Genomic DNA, 16,845 nt, shown 5'->3' with positions numbered 1-16,845 from the left:
GGTACAGGTTTGGGTTACTTTCAGATTAGGAAGGGACAGAGGTTAAATACTAAACATTTGTTTATTCGACAGGTGACAGCATCTTAAAAAAATCAACAGCATGGGGAAAGTAAATTGAGCTGTTTACAGCTGTGATGAAGGGATTTTTCATAGAATATCCCCCAGGAACTAAGGTACTTAAAATCGGGCTTCATTATCTAAGAAGTGTAAGACATCAATAATTTTGGTGGAGATACAGAATTTTTCTAAGGGTATTAACAGTCTGGCAATTAAAAGTAACATGAACTGTTCCACTATTAGTGTTTCTGAGCAGCTTACCTGTTGTCCCGATGACCACTTTCCCAAAGCACTAAGGAAACTAAAAGAACATTCAGCATAAGAAAGTAGCAAAGCATGTATGTATTTGCGTATGCACACACATATTGCAGTGTGTTGTTAGACAGCAATACAATCCAAGGGCTGGATGGAAAGAAAGAAAAAAAATGAGTCTTTCTTTCAAGAACTTCTTAATGGCCAGAAATACTGCTTCCATGAGGAGCTAGTTTACAAAAGCATTAAAAAACTTCAATTAGACATTCAGTCCATAGTGACAAGGCAAGGTTTTCTTTCTCTGCGTCAGAAGTAAGTTTAAGCTCTTTAACATAAACAGTACTGCCACTCCAAATCTGCTTCAGTGCATCCAAGTATGACAAAGGAAAACGCAGTCCATGAGTCTGCTGGGAGAAAAAAAAAGGAAACGAAAAACCACTTCAGTGTTCACAAGTACAACATGTCTATTATTACACAATGTTTAAGACATAGGTACTGATCAGCAGGTGCTCCTTTCCCACTTCACACTGGGATTTCTGAGTGCATCCTGCATAAAATCAGTATCATCCTGCTGATTTTCTTAATAGAAATACAGCTGAAATCTCTTCTTATATGAAAGCTGTGCTTACATGCTCTAGCACCTCTTACTGATGTAGAGAGACCTAAGGTACATGTCTTCCTCTTATGGCTTCTGAACTGAGGAAGCAAATGCCTTTTTAAATTTACACTCTTGCCTAACCCTACCCATTATTTTTAGAAGAGGATGTAAGTTTGTTTCTTTCTGTTACACACAATCTTTAGGAATAGTTTGACAGAAGACCTAGAAGACCTGTCTTGCCATGGATGGAGACCTTAAGGGCAAAAAGCTATATTCTAGGACTTACATATATTGTCCAGCTACCAGTATGAGACCTCAGTTACCAGTTTTCTCTAGAGGTTCAGCAAAATCTACCTTAAAAAGTAAGCAACTGACAGGCAAAAAGCCTTGCTATATATAACTGCTTAGACAAGAGTTTTGCCTCTAAGGTATATTTGTGGACACCTGCATCCAAGGGTCAGGTCACAAGCCTGACGTAATAGCATCTCACTGTCATAAATTGGAACAAAAAGATGCAAAGCTTGCAGCCTCTTCAGGAATATTGTATATACCCTGAGTAAGCATGAAGGAGAACCACCTGCAGCCTTATTAATAACACAAGTTCCCTCTTTACACTTCAGGAAGAGATTTAACTCATTACTCCTGATGCTGACCCACCCTCCCACACCACCCTAAAATAGGCACACTTACCTTGCTCTACGTAACAGGGCTAACATCAGAGACTAACATCATTTCAAACTGGCATAAACACACTGTCCTGCAGAAGGTACAGTGACCCCCTGCCACTACAGAACATGTGCCAGCATATAGCTACATTACCTAGGACATAACTCAAGGCATGCATAAGAAATCTGCAGCAAAACCCAACAAGACAACATAGCTTTTTTGTGTGTGTATGTGTTCATAAAAATGAAGTGGGGAACAAACCTGTGATACACCTTCCTCACTGGTAGTATCATCGTCTTCTGTCCCCATCATGTGAGTTTCTCTCCTGTTCTTTAAAGAATGATACACATACACCATCTCTTTGCGAACTTCATCCTAAGAGACAGCAGGAAGAAAATAGTTACATATGCCCCGCATCCTCAAATTCATCACACTCAAGTGACAATATTATCTGCCTAATTCTGGAGTCCACTGTAGTATCAAGAAAAGGAAATCACCTTCCTAACATAATGATCCAACAGCTAGCTATGACAGAAATAAGGGAGTCTACAAAACATTTATGAAAGATTTTAAAGCCTTTTCTGCCTTAATAATGCCTCTGCTGGACTCACATGCCATTTAAGGTGCACCTCCTAGAAGGTCTTAATGAAGGAATTCATATCGTTAAGTTTCCATCATACTGGTCTGTCTCTTGAAAATCATGTCTATCATTCCTTGGTTAAGCTGTGCAAGCTAGTTCAGTGCTCTGTGGGCAGATCTCACTGAGAATTTGAGGACACAAGTCTTCTCTGTGTGATCTCATTCAGATTTATCTGTATGACATCAAAAGGAGTTGCAGCAACAATTGCAAAACAGAGCTTCCAAAACCCACATATTCTCACGGTAATACAGACACAAACAAAATGGGGGAGGAAAATCAGAAGTTACGCTATGTTTTTTTTCTCACAGGGAAACAATTTCCTTGTGAAAAAAAAAGTACAAGATGTCCTAGGTTTTGGTTTTTTTAATTGAAAACAAACAAGACAACAAAATAATTCTGTAGAAGTCTGAAGTCTAAAATTCTAGAGCAGTCAGTTTTCTCCAATAACTTTTTCAAATTCATACCACAAACCTTCATAGCTAAGAAGCAGACTGGACACAACATAATCCAAGATGCCAGCATCTATTTTATGGAACTATTTTGTTTTCATTGGCAGCAGCTTAGGGATAAAGATCACTCAGAGGTGAAGACTAAGCGCATAGACAGCCTGTAGCAGCTGCAATAGAATTCCCCTTTCTAAGGAAACCTATTTGTGCTCTTGAACACAAAGAATAAAATAAATAATTAAATCCATTATCAAGAGCTGTACAGTTCATTTAGTGGTGGTAATGATCCATCCCATCTAATCTCAGATGAAAACCATGCACCTGCCATGCAAAATCACAGGATAAATTTAGTTCTGTAGATCTCTTCCAGAAGGCAAGAACAAGCCATATTACTGCTTGACAGCAACTCCAAAGATCTCCTACCAAATCCTAATAGGATGTATTATCCAGCTAAGCAATAATTGCAGGACCTTTTCAGACAGACCAGTACAACAGTCCAAGACCCTGTTTCACACTCTGCAACACTCCCACACACCCGAAGTGCAGAGGGGTACCTTCCTTATACTTACAGAATTCTCTTGATCGGGCTCCACCGTAACTATTGCATGATCCCTAAACTGCAGTCTAATTTGGCTATCTAATTTCGGCAACTTCCCACCTAAGAAAAAAAAATTCTTCATTAGAAAGGAAGGAAACCATATAAGTGGTGCAAATTAGCCCTACTCTCCTAGCCTTCTTCTTGTGGCTACATTTCCTGTTAAGCTATGTTTCGACATCTTTCTCAAACACGAAGCTCACACTAGACTCCAATCTTTGCCTGCCATAATACACAAAAAAAATCATAAAAGGAAGAGTTAGCAACAGCTCTACCATAACATCAGCAAAGGGAATAAAGAGGTGGTAAACCTCAAAACCTACCTGGAGTTAAAGGATCAGAATCGCATCCCAAGTAAGGTGGCAAACGGTTCATAATGAAATCCTTCTTCATGTCAGATGATCTCAGTTCTTTGGTGTTTTCCAGGCGGTCTGCAAGCATTCTCAAAATGCTGCTCAGTTTTTTTGTTGAGTCTGCTATATCCACCTGCTGAATATTCACAGAGTTGCTCTCACATGAATTTAAGCTAAACAGAGACTATCCTAGAGAGAAGGAGGTGCAGTGATGATCTGGACAGTCCCCTTTTATCTTTCCAAAGGGTAACAACATTTATTCCCAAAACAACAAATGTTGTTTATTTTACACGTTCCGTGTGAGCTGAGCTGTTCACACACCAAAGCTGATGCTCAGTTTTCCTCACTATGGGGCTAACTGCAATGCTAAAGGGCTTGCAAGCGTACTTGAAAGAGAGACTTGTTCTCTCTTTCACAGCTAGACAACCATAAAAAGGACACAGAACAATTTACAGCTCCACTAACTTTTAAAGAGTCAGAAGTCTGACCTGATGGAAACTACACCTGTCTGACAGCTCCAAAGCAAATAACATTGCTTTGAGAAGGAAGCGAGCTATACACAAGGACACTGCGATATTAAAGAATACGCATTGCTTCAGCTGCACCAAACCTCAGAACAGTCATCCTGAAGTCTTCAGAAGAAGTGGTTTTGCTGCAGGACAAGACAGTGCCATTGCACTGAGCTTTCAGAGCAGATCAGCAAGATACACACTTGCTTCAGTACTAAAGTTTCAGCTGGATGAACTATTTTTCCCCAAGTCCCACCTATTTACCATGAGCAGTTGCCTTGGTATGCCTGTCCGCAGAGCCACGTCATCTTTTGCAGTATCAAACACAAGGCCAGGAATTGCATCCAGTAAGAAGTCTCCCCAAGAGCTGTAGGACAGGAAGGAAAAAGAGAATTACTAAAATAGCTGCACTGAAATAAAAGAGGCATGCTTTCCCCTACCTATGTCTGGTGCCATTACTACCTGAGAAAGTATGACTTATTATAGTCTCGTTTAAGGGGGGGGTTATTATTTATTTATTTATTTTTAAATAGATCTTCTCCACTCAGGAATGGCTACACACTGGGAGGGAAGGATTCTGGCTGATAAAGAGAATTAGCCATCTTATACTTCTTACTGCTTCCCTCCTCTTCCCCCAAATCTCCATCTGTCAACAACTATCTTCAGCTACTCGTTACTTTGGCAAAATGCCCTGCTTATAATGAACTCCTCCACACTTCTCTTCCTGCCTCAGGCTGGGATCTGGCCTGCACAAACCTTCCCCCAGCGCACAGTGGAGTCCCTTTTGTCTCAGTGCCTAAGATCCCTGAACACACCACTTCCATCAGCAGCTCCCCCCTCACGGCTCTTTCTGCACACACACTGCTTCCACAGCAGTCACAAGGAGACTGATCATCCTCCACAATAAGGAACAGCTATTTTCAAGGAGCGATTCCAATTTTCCAGGGAAATGTTTCCAGACCATACTTCCTTCTCCAAGCCAAATCAAGGTACCATAGCAAGCCTATAATAGGACTGCTGCTTACTTTACATATGCCTGTTGAAAGCGATGCAGAGACAGGCTTTTACACTTCATTACCTACAGCCGGGATGGTAATTCCACTTTTTATAGATAGAAGAACGGCACTCCTCAAGCTTTTCGTTTTTCCTCTCCTCATCCTTACACAGGTGCTCAGGGAATATGCTTCCTGAGGACACCACTTCTCAGCGGGCTGGTATTTGGCTTGTGCTTTCACAGAGAAACTGCATTTACTCCACACAAGCCCGTCAGGTCACCGTCAACCCGATTACAAGGAACTTGTCTGTCCAACACTGCTTGACACGTAAGAACTCTGTATGGATCAAGCTGGACAAGATCTGTTCTGCACATTCAGGAGCACTCCTGCCCACTGAAACGTAAAACAGCAAATCCGTCCAGCCCAACTACCATCAACACACCAAAATACACTTCTTCTGGAGTCAATCCTCTGTCTATTCAGTTCACGGCATCAGGGAAAGCACCAAGTCAGCGTAGGGAAGTGGTGGCACAAAAAGGGCAGGGAAATGGAAGAAGAGGACGTGTTTCTGGAGGCCACTCGCTGCTGATCAGCTTGGGTGTGCCATCACACTTAGCCAAAGCAGCTCAGCACTTACACTGCCACCTATATTATAAATGAGCTCGAACACTCTTTGCAGTGGCCATCAATGCTTACAGAAAATAACTTTTTTTTGCCTTCTCAATAGAATATTGTAAATTAAAATCAGAAGAACCCTTTTTTTTTTTTTTTTTAAGAAGACTCATTCCTCTGAGCATCTTCACCTTAATTTTCCCTCCACCACGGCCACATTAAGAGTTACTGGCAGCATGGACATCCTGGGGTTACAGCATGGTGGTTAAAAATAACATCTTATGATCATCTAGAGCATGCCCAAACTTGTTCTGCCCTATTTTGTGGCTAAGAGAAATCCTTCCCGATTCCTAACTCTGGCCAATAACTCCAAGGCCAGCATCTGAGAGAGGCTGATTAGGTCACAGCAGTATTTCCCTGTGTGATGAAAGGTTTCAGTGGGCACAAGCATTAGATGTGTGTCAAAGGAAACCTGACTTGCACGCATGTGCTGGGGAGATGAAAAACACAGATAAGTAGAAAATATATGCGAAGAAAGAATTTGCTGCAAGTCTATCAGAACAGGCGTGGGTGACTACAAAATGTAGGAGAGAACAAGATGAAAGGAGTAACCCATGACTCTTTCTCTGGTTTATGAAATGCCCAATAATTTCAGCCACTGATGACAGATTTTTAAACACAACAGTGAGTTTACTTTTGTAACATTATCTTCCACATTAAAGTCCACTGCTGGTAAATAATAAAATAACCCATTAAATGCACTGAGTTTGCTGCGCAAATACCTCGTAAACAGGCCACTTCACACAAGTGTTCCCCTCCTCTCCCTCCCCCAGCCTCCAAAACTTCAATTCAGCTACCTGAATACTGGCTTAAATTTTGTTACTAACTGCAGGGAACATATATAGTAGTGGGGTACCCACATATGATCCATTCCACCATATTTCTAGGAGGAAAGTAACATGCACTATCCCTGTATTAGTCAAAGGGAAACAAAATATACAAGGGCTAAATAGAATGAAGGCAGAAAAGAGCTAAGCAACATTCGTTACAAGGTTTTATTTTAACAACAAGACCTCACTTTGAAACAACAGTTTCAGGTCTGTTGTATTCACACACATCGCCTGGCAGATGAAAGCCATTATCAGAAAAGCCACTTTTTAGAAAAATAAATAAAGAAAGAATAATTACTTGTTTTGGTAGGTGCTGATGGTCACGTGTGTAGAATAAGATATCCCAGGAGGAGTGTCAGCTTGGTGAATAGTCCCTCTTGGGAAGTACAGCAAGTCACCAGGCTGCAAGAAAATGAAAAGAATTGGTATGTTTAGGGCACCTGGTCAAACCTTACTGTGCTGTTGCCAAAATAGAGGAAATACTCTCTGAGCAGACTGACTGACAATGTGGTTTGTTTCTGGTTTTTTAATCACAAAATAGGGAGATCCTCCATAGTATATTTTAATAATATAAAGCACCTTATGCCAGGAAGTCTGATACCTTGAACTCCCCAACTTACTACTAATATTTATTATGCACCTGTCTGAAAGAACAAAGCAAGCTTTTAACAGTACAGAACATGCACATTCCAGCTCAGCTGCATAAAGTTGTCAAAGCTGCAGCTGAGATGAACCTGCTGACAATACACTGGGCTAGCAGAGAAGTGCGATGTGAATCCAGTCAGATCATGTCAAAGGAAAAGGTCAGTATCCACAAGAAAAGCCAAATATTCTATAAAGATTGCAGTCTGTTGCAATACTATTGTCTGAAATTTTGAGTTATAGCACTTAAAAAAAAAAAAGGTACAACCTTTCCCCTCCCTAACTTTTTTCTTACCTATCTAAATAAAATTTCCACACAGATAAAAATTTAGATTAGGAAGTCAAGGTAAGAGAGAAGTACACAGCACACCAAATTGCCTCCAAGAAGGAAAAACATCAGTTAATTAATAGCTTCCCCTATAAACATCTATATAGCTGTATAGCAGAGTCAAAGAAAGAATTCATACACCAACAATGGTGAAATCTGATTCCGTTGTAATTTTACTGTTTCTTAAATTTGCTCACACCAGAAGAATCCAGGATCATCACTGTTCAAAGCAGCTTTCACTGCAGTGCAACTCCTGTTCTTTTTATCTGCTTGGTAGTCTCATCAGTGTAAATCACGTGAACCAGCAAGCACAACACTCATCAATTAAAATGACCAGATTCTTCACAGACTCTGGGTCGCAACTCCCAGAAAAGGACAGAGCAGTTCCCAACAGACACGAGATTCTGATCACTTCTTCTTCTGAACTGGATGAAGGTGGGGATATCAGCAAAGTAAATGGGAAATCATTCTTGAAGGGTAGATAGCCACTGGCCACGTAAGCTCTGTGCTTGACACCAGTAACAATCCAGCTGTGTCCACGGCCTGATGAGGAGTCACCAAGACAAACTGCCGTTTGGGACCTCCTACACCAACTAGCATGCCTTCGCGCTCATTCAGCTACCAGTTTCTCAGAGAAGGGGAGAAGAACTCCAATACAGCCTCTGACCAGTCAATTTGTTCTAAGCTGCCCATGAACAGCAGGCAGAAATGCAAAAAATAGGAGATGGGAAATATTTTAGATGTTTAGGGAGGAAATACCAGTCTATACATTCCTGTCAGAGACCTTCATACAGACAACAAAAAGAAAAGGGACGCAGGAACAGAACACCAAACATAAAAGTAAATTAAAAACTTGGAACATTTTCAAGCCCTTTTCAGGGCCAGAGGCCAGTATCTTCACTGCAGTAACACCTGTACAATGCCTTGTGGAATATGGCATTATTCCATAAAAATCAAAGGCATTGAAGTCCAACCCAACATGTTCCAGAAAGAAAACATTGAACTGTAATCTACTAGACTTCGCATCAACCAATACATCCTGACAACTGAAAATTACCATCTGACAAACTGCACAGTCAGGAAGATCAGTATCATATCCAAGCTAAACCACTCTTCCTAAACTACCTACTTCCAAAGGCAAGTCTGAAAACAGGAAAGAGCAGGGACCTTGCAGAGACAGGACACAAGGTAGAGAAACTAACGAGGCTTCCAAAACAGAGCAGCCCTACCTGTTGGGTAAGTAACACACTTCTGAAGTACAAATATGTAAAACAGAACAGGACAAGATATGCTGCTGTCGAAAGGGTTGCATTAATTAATCTTAGTGAAATATTCTATTTTAAATAACAAAAAACAGCCAAACACTTGATTTTCAGGTTTGGAAAAAGAAAAAACAATACATCAAGTTAATATGTTTTTTAGTTCACGCTTCTGTTTATCGGTCAGGTATAATATTTAAATCCAATTCACCAAAACAGTGAAAAACTTTGGTAAACTTTAAGTCTTAGTGCACAGATGGGTCAGACTGAGTGATTACAGACAGCATGTAACAGCATAAACCATTTCATAACCATGCTTAAAACCAGTGCTTTTTCTACGTGGAACTGCACAAACATGAACCAGGATTCTGGGTGCCCAACTTATAAAACACTAAACAATTTCCAGAAAGAACTGGTTTCTTGGCCCATTATTTAAATACTAAAGCAAATGATACCTTTGTGAAAGGATAGGATAGTTAGACAACTGCAACCTAAATTTCTTACGCTCAGAGTGTTTCGTGCACCAACCCTGCCCTCAATTTCACAGCCACAAGAATTGAGAGTACTGTTTTTAAGAAAAGGACCGTTTTAAATATAACTACTTTTCAGGCAATTACAGCTCAGACCAGTTAAAGCAATTCAATTACAGTACCTTTAATACAAATTCATGTGTGGGATTCCCAATCCTATCTTCTGATTCAACGTTATACTCCCGAGCTAAATGCACCGTTGGTTTATAGAGTCGCCAGTGTTTCTCACCTTCTAGCTGAAGGATGAACACCTGCAAAAGACCAAATGCACAGTGAAGCCCTGCCTCCCCTCACACATTCAACTAATCCGAAATGTCAAGCCATCATTTTACTTGGAAAGTCTGTGGAAGCATGCCAGAAATCAGAGAGAAAAAGCAAACAGAAGGGACACGAGCTGAATTATTAGGTGTATATATGTAGAAATTCACACCTGACATATTTTTTTAGGCTCTACTTAGAGATGAGGAGAAGAGCTGTGAAGTAAGATCTGCTTTATCCTGTCTAAGGTAGGCACCTGGAAATCCCTGTTTCTCCCAATGATTTTAAAAAGGCGTTGGACGACTAACTTAAAAGTAACATCTTCCACACAGATATTCAAAATGTTAGGCGATACGGGTCTTACCACCAATCACTGGCAAACGGTGTCATAAACACCTAGGGGATGCTGTGAGCTAGGGGCTGATGACACATGCCAGAACACGCAGAAAAATGAAACTCCAAATGTAGTTAATGGGGAAGATAAATGGTGCGACAGCCCAACTTCAAGATGTGCTTGAATCCAGTGGTTATTTGAGTGCTTCTTTTAGAAGCTAATCTGAAACGCATTTGGACCACAGGACTCCATTATCCCAGTAACTTCTTAAAATCAGCAGGCCCAGCAAATGGGAACCAGGACCACCAGGCTGCTTCCAGTGAAAAATTGCAAGTAATTTGTAACGGAAAAAAGAATTTCTAGATTCTTGGGGGTCTGAATGAAGTGAAAATGAAAAGAAGGTGCTAGAAAGTTTCTGCAGCTGGCAAAACAAATTTTCATCTAAAGAAAATACCAGGCCTGGAAAGCATACTTTATGGGATAGTACCATTAGATACCTCAGTACCTTTTCAGTGAAATTTCAGAGAGGAAAAAAAAAACAACCACACGGAAACACTTGCAATCAATTACCATAAGTGGAAAAACATTTTTCTATAATGTTAGATTATGTGAGGGGAGGAAAAAAAAAAAAAAACAGAGAGAGGTATCCACTGCCACTAGCAAAACCCCCTGCAGAGCTTCACGGCCAAGGTCGTGCTGTCCTACCTCAACATCGTCGTAGTGAGGGGGAAGGCCCTGTGACCCCTGCGGAGTAATGTACACATTTGACCCAACCAGGGACCCGAAGTAACACTCCAGCTTCTCCTGAATCTTCCAGAGCTCCTCCTTTAGAGAGAAAGGATGATGTTACTACTGAACAGTTCAGCCAAGCCAGGCTGTCTCCCAGCCCGTAGCCTCCCTTGTTGCCTGGGAGGTTCTTCTAGTGAATTACCAACATCAATAACTGGGAGATGGAGGCTGGGAAGGTGGAAGCAATGAGTACTTGCTGCCAGGGTAGAAAGGTGTTCCTGCAGAAAGCAAGCACTGCAGAAGCAAAGATCTGCTATAAAGGTAGTCAGTAAGCCAAGGAGTGGTACATGCTACCAGATATGCTACACAGCACTGGTGTTTGCTCTCTTCCCTGTGCTGTCTTTAGGTTGCAAAACCAAAAAGGGGCTAGATATAGAGGAAAAGAAACCAACCGTCATCCCATGAACTGCAAAACATCTGAATACAATAAACACATGCATGACTTGCATTATATTAGCCAGCATCAGAGAGAGCGTACAAAGGTTAGAGACCTGTTTCCAATGCCTCCAATTGCAACAGAAACCAAGCAACACTCTGCAGGTACACAATCAAGGAGATGAAGTATCTCTGACTTGTTTTTATATGCCTCTGAGATTTTGCAGTGTATGTATCAGGATTTGTTTGTGGAATAAGCCACAGATTTATAATTCAAAGCAAGAATCTCTTGTATCTTTCAACCTATTAAAACTACTTTGCTCCCCCACAACTAAAATATATGTATTAAAATTTAACAGATTCATGCCAAGAGATGCTTTTAAAAAAACCTTCAAAGCACCAAGCTACTGAGGTACCATCAAAACAAATCCTGAAGAAGACTGATAAGACTTCATTCTCCCTCTGTTATCACTCATATATGTTAACACAGGCTCACAGGCTGCAGTTTAAATTAAAAAAAAAAAAAAAAAAAAGGAACAAAGGAACTCTAATAGCTAGCACACAGAAGTTTTAAGTCATCTATCTGCTAATTTTAGCTAAGCTGAATCAAGGTGCTGCAACTCTGGGCTTTTCAAGAATAAAGAGACTAACACTTTACAAATCGTTACTTGAATCTAATTTTCAAACAGTTATAGCGAAGGTCAAGATAAGTACAAGGTACTGGGGAAAAGAAAAAGAAGAAAATATAAACAAGCATGTCTTACTGCAGCAAAATACTTGAGGTTATTACTCAATTCAACAAGGGATTTAAGCAAATATTTAATAACAGAGCTCCCCAAAGATTTTTGAAGAATGCACCTCAGATCTAACATTAAGCTATGAACCAGACACATATTCAGTACGAGAAGCTCAGGTGCAATGTTTTGAATAGACCCAGTACAGAAGGCACAAAGCTTTGGAGCTAAGCCCCAGCCCCCTCCTGAGTTTAACGTATGAAATAACCAGCTGACGTACAGCACGTGAGCAATGGCTGAGGCTGGCAGTGCTCCCTGCCCAAACTCCACTTTGATTGTTTTTCATTTTCTTCTCAGAACAGGTTTTTCTCATTAACTCTGAGAGTTTCTTCTCTGAACTTCCTTTCAAAAGCATGTTTGTTTATTAATTGTGTGGGCATATTAAAGAACAAACTTTACTCACCCATGTCTGACATGTGACAGGTAATGCACCAAAGGGATGACTCTCACAGCAAAAGATGCCAAACTACCCGAGCCACCCAAGGGCAACTTCAGCCAGAATTTATGCACGTTCAGCTCAAGCTCTACATTTCAACATAAATCATACAACATCTCAACTGCAGATGCCCCTGTCACTGGAAATGCCAGTGGCACTTGACCTGGTATCAGCCAACAATACTGATGCAGCTGTATACTTGAGTCCTTACAGACCACTTCATAATTAAATTGCATTGACACCATGGGACAAAAAAAGGACTACTCAAATCCAAGTATAAACACCCAAGTCCTTTACACAACTGTGCAGATACCCGCTGCCTCATTCTGAATGCATGAAGATTGCAAAAGCATCAAAAAGAACAAAAAAGAGAAGACAATCACCAAAATTGCAGTGATTCACATCTGTGGTGCAATTCAAAGCCCATCCATTGTCAAGAATTGCAAAATGTCCTGCAGATCTTTTACATGATTTCACACCTTGTCTTCTATTATAGGAAAACGGCATAAATACTCCATTTGCAGAAGAAAACAATGGGGCAGAAAGAATAATTTAAGCAGGCACAGATAGATAATCATCAATTTTGTGAACTTAGATCTTTCTGAACTTGTATGTAAAGCAAATTTTTAAAAAGGAATACTTAATTTTACAGCGTAAGTCAGATTTGTTCTTACTGCAGACCACTGAAATGTGTGCAGTGCAAAAGTATAAACTGTCTTTTAATACAGTTCACATATAGATTTCAGCAGGTCATTGATGTGAGCTGCTTCACCAGGATTTACTGGGGACAGAGACGAAGCTGTGTCTAGTATGTGTCAAGCAAAATATGCTGCATTATAAAACATGTATTAATTATATTCAAATGCATGAAATGACCCAACCTTAAATCTCTGAGGCTGATGAAACTGTATTGTTGCCTTTTTCTGGTCAAAGTCCTTCTTCAGCTGCATGTAATTCACTTTGCCTTCTTTATTTAAAACTTTCTTTTTTCCATTCACACATCTGCAGATATTTATATCACGCCCATAGTACAGACCCTGGCTGCACAGTTCCTTCAAATCTGGCAGCTGGAAGAGAGACTGGTAATAAGCAGCCAGCAGGAGATCATTTCTCTGAACAAGCAGTGGCTTTTGTTCCCAATACTCCCTGAAAAACACTTCTGGTTTGATGGGAGAGATCAGGCTTCCAAAGAGGCTGTCTGGGCTCTCAAAACTCATGACTGGCGGCGAACAAGCTGCTTCCACCTTTGCTCGTTTACACTGCACCTGCATTTCTTTTCCCATTTCAGCTTGCCTCCCTCCTTTCTTGGGCATGTTCCTGTTCAAGAGTAGAGAGAGACAGAACAGTCAACCAGCAGCACAACCTTGAGGGCCCTGAGCAGCTCCTCTTGCCTTCTCCACTGGAGTACAAGAGCACCCCAGGAATGGCTCTGCTTTCAGATGCTCACTATTTGTTCCAAGCAGCAGGAAAAAAGAGAGTCCGCAGTAGGTCTCCAATCCACTCTCAGATCCTCAGCAAACTCCAAAGGACTCTATTGGAAGCTGTGGCTCACAGAAGTTCAAATCCCACACCTGAGTTTATACTAAAAACAGACACAATGAATCCAAACGGCCACACTCATGAGATCTTTATAAATACAGAAATCCACCCACAAAAAGAACCCTTGGTAGACTGGTCTTCTGTAGCAGTAGCTACATTTTCTAAAAAAAACAAAATAAAACAAAACCCTTACATGTAAGAGCTTTAATGATAACTTGCAAAGGGGGTGGAGAGGGGACAGAATGAGAAATTTGGACCCTATTACACTTCCTTGAAACACACCAATGTTGGAAAGAAGCACAGCGAAGACTTTCCAACCACCTTCCAGCTGCAGCAAGATGGGGAAGGACGTATGGGATTTCAAGTGCAGAATCCCACCCGTTAAACCAAGCTTTCAGGCTGCCATACATATCACAAATCCATTGTCTTTACTCAAGTCATTTAAACAACTACCTGTTTTGAATATAATAAAGAATTGAATATGTCATTGTATAAAACCACCCCACTACATTAACGCCACTTACACCCAACATAAGCCATATCTCATACAGCCACAGGTATGTGCCCCTGGCACAAGTATGACACACTGGAAGCACGAGCACCGGGTGGGCAATGAGACAGGATTGGTGTGAGGGATGAAGGAACACCAGGTTCGGTGGGGCGGGTGATACAGTTGGTGCGAGCAGTTACACCAGCCTCCAAAGACCCAGGTAACCCTCAAGCAGCCTCCAAAGACCTAGAAAAGCACCCTGTACGTGGATCACCTGCTGGAGGCCACAGCCCCTGGGAACATCGTGAAGTTATCATGCTGCAGGGCCCGGTGTTAGTCATCCTCAGCGCACGGCGACACTGGCCCACATCTGTCATGGTCTCTACACTGTGCTTTGGATGGCCAGCTCTGGCTAAACTAAGTCTACAGAAGGGAGGGAATATTTTTAGGGCCTTCTGCTGACGCTGTGCAATTACAGCAAAAACTAAAATTATAAGGTTCTGCTTCCATCTTTGTAAAGCTGTCAAACTTTGTGGTTTATGTAGAATGAAAAGGTTTTTTTTTTTTTTCCCCAAATTGCACACATTTAATTTTAAAGTTGGAAGTCTCTTAATTTGTGGTTTTCTTTTTTGTTTGTTTGTTTGTTTTTTCCAGGTAGATAATATGTTCATATATCATTATGTAAAAAATAAAAAAGATAATTCACAAAGGGCTCATCTGCCAAGTTTTCAGGAAAGTTAAGGCAAAAATCAAGTAACAGTAAGTCTAACACCATAGTACGTACAGACATAGTTGCGTTAACTTTAGATCAGCACCAGCAGTTCATCCCGAGTGGCTCAAAGCCCCACGCAGAGGTGAAAGCCAGCCTGAGAAGCTGAGTTAAGCATCCTGACAGAGAGCCAGCACCAAGCCCTCCAGGACTGCAGCTTGCTTGCTCTGTCTGGGCTGGCTGAGCCCAGCTAACCCTGGGCTTGTCTGAGCAGGATTGTGAAACCAACATGCAAGGAGTTACAACATGCTGCAGCTTTCATTTGGCAGTGAAAATGACAGCTTTACTCCCCAAAGTAAACGCTCTTATGCTTTTATTTACGCAGAATCCTTTTCACAAAACAAACTCTAGTTCTGGTGTGTACGCACAGTGCGAAGTTCTCCTACACAGCTGCATGCGTCCTCACTGCTACACCAACTCCCTAGCAAAGCGTTTCATCAGCAGCTCCTGTGCCTCAGCAGTAACTGACAGTCACCGAAGTACAGCAAGAGGGAATGCTCATCACCACCGGACACTCCTCGCTGCAGCAAGCCACAGCCCTCAGCAAGAAGTGGGAATGCTCAAAAGGACTGAAGGTTAGCCCACGACTGCTAGCAACCTCTGACAATGCTGCAGGCATTGAGATTTTGCACTGACACCCCCAAAGCCGGCAACTCAAATCCAACCAAGACCAAACTGCCCGTTTTGTATCCCAGACCTAAATCCATCCTATCAGCCTCATGCTCACGCACAGCCTTCAACAGTTAAATCCCGGTAAGTACTGCTCACAGAACTGGGCTCCATTTACACAGCATGCTGTGCTGCCGTGTTTTATTGGCTTATTAGAACAAGCAAGAAAAACACAACAGAGCGCACCACTTCTTGCTTCAGACAGGAGTTATTCCACATCAGTATTTTCCCTGTCACACACCTGTTTATGCTTAAACTTACTGAGAGTTGAGCCCTGCTTCTGAGCGCAGGCCTGTAAAGCAGCCCTTACGCAGCACGGGGTGTGTGTGGGGGGCTCTGGCAGAAACACTTGGTCACAGCTATTCTTAGGCCACACAGCCCTGCTGTTTCCCACCGCCGCGCTACCACATGTGGGTACCATTAAACTTTTTCCAGAAAGGAAAAAAAAAAAACCACGGAAAACCGTGCTGCAGGGCCAGCCGCGGATCCCAGCCAGCGCTCACACGTGCGGCCACGCCAAGGGGGGCAGCTACCAGCCGCGAGGGGCACCGCCTGCAGCACGCCCAGCGGGCAGCAGCCCCCGGGGGCCGCGGTCTGACGATCCCCGGAGCACCGGGGCGACTCCTGGCACCCCTCTACCCCCCGAGGGGGTCACCCACGCTGCCTCCTGCTCCTGCCCCGGCACCCAGCACCCCACGCTGCCTCCCACCCCGCAGCCGGGACAGGCAAAGACGCCGGGCTGCCCCGATGTCCCCCTGCTCCCCGGCGGGGCGGCTGCTGGACGGTCCCCCCCGCCGCCATCAGCCGCCCCCGCCGGCTCCGCTCCCCCCCCGGACCCCCGGGCTCACCCTCCCGAGCGCGGGGCCGCTGCGCGGGGCGGGGCCGGAGGAGGTGCTCGGCGGCCGCCACAAAATGGCGGCTGGGGGGCGGTAAGGGATCGACTGGGAAGCCTCGGAGGCAGCCCGTGTTGCTGAGCGTGATGGGTTAAAATAGCAAATACATCGCAAAACCTTGTGGTTC

General features: G+C 42.6%; 1 protein-coding gene across 8 annotated transcripts; it reads right to left on the bottom strand.

Annotated features, from left to right (window-relative positions):
- Positions 1 to 42: 42 nt before the first annotated feature.
- On the bottom strand, positions 43 to 16,747 carry RIOX2 (ribosomal oxygenase 2). 8 transcript variants are annotated; one of them, XM_080597373.1, is made up of 11 exons: positions 15,176 to 16,680; positions 13,806 to 13,940; positions 13,240 to 13,675; positions 10,670 to 10,789; positions 9,495 to 9,623; positions 6,912 to 7,015; positions 4,381 to 4,483; positions 3,578 to 3,743; positions 3,229 to 3,317; positions 1,835 to 1,948; positions 43 to 716 (listed from the first exon to the last, which is right to left on the bottom strand). In XM_080597373.1, exons 3-11 carry the CDS (start codon positions 13,669 to 13,671, stop codon positions 555 to 557), a joined length of 1,419 nt encoding a protein of 472 aa, XP_080453499.1. In that variant the 5' UTR covers positions 13,672 to 13,675; positions 13,806 to 13,940; positions 15,176 to 16,680; the 3' UTR covers positions 43 to 554. The 8 variants fall into 8 exon arrangements, with proteins under 8 accessions (XP_080453499.1, XP_080453504.1, XP_080453505.1 ...); XM_080597378.1 differs by having other exon boundaries at positions 43 to 713; positions 15,176 to 16,679; XM_080597379.1 differs by having other exon boundaries at positions 43 to 713; positions 15,172 to 16,677.
- Between the last annotated feature and the right edge of the window lie 98 nt (positions 16,748 to 16,845).

The sequence above is a fragment of the Anser brachyrhynchus genome (assembly GCF_964034855.1).
Source record: "Anser brachyrhynchus genome assembly, chromosome: 1".
Lineage (NCBI taxonomy): Eukaryota > Metazoa > Chordata > Aves > Anseriformes > Anatidae > Anser > Anser brachyrhynchus.
The sequence above is the reverse complement of the archived record's forward strand: the minus strand, read 5'-3'. Positions and strand labels throughout refer to the sequence as shown.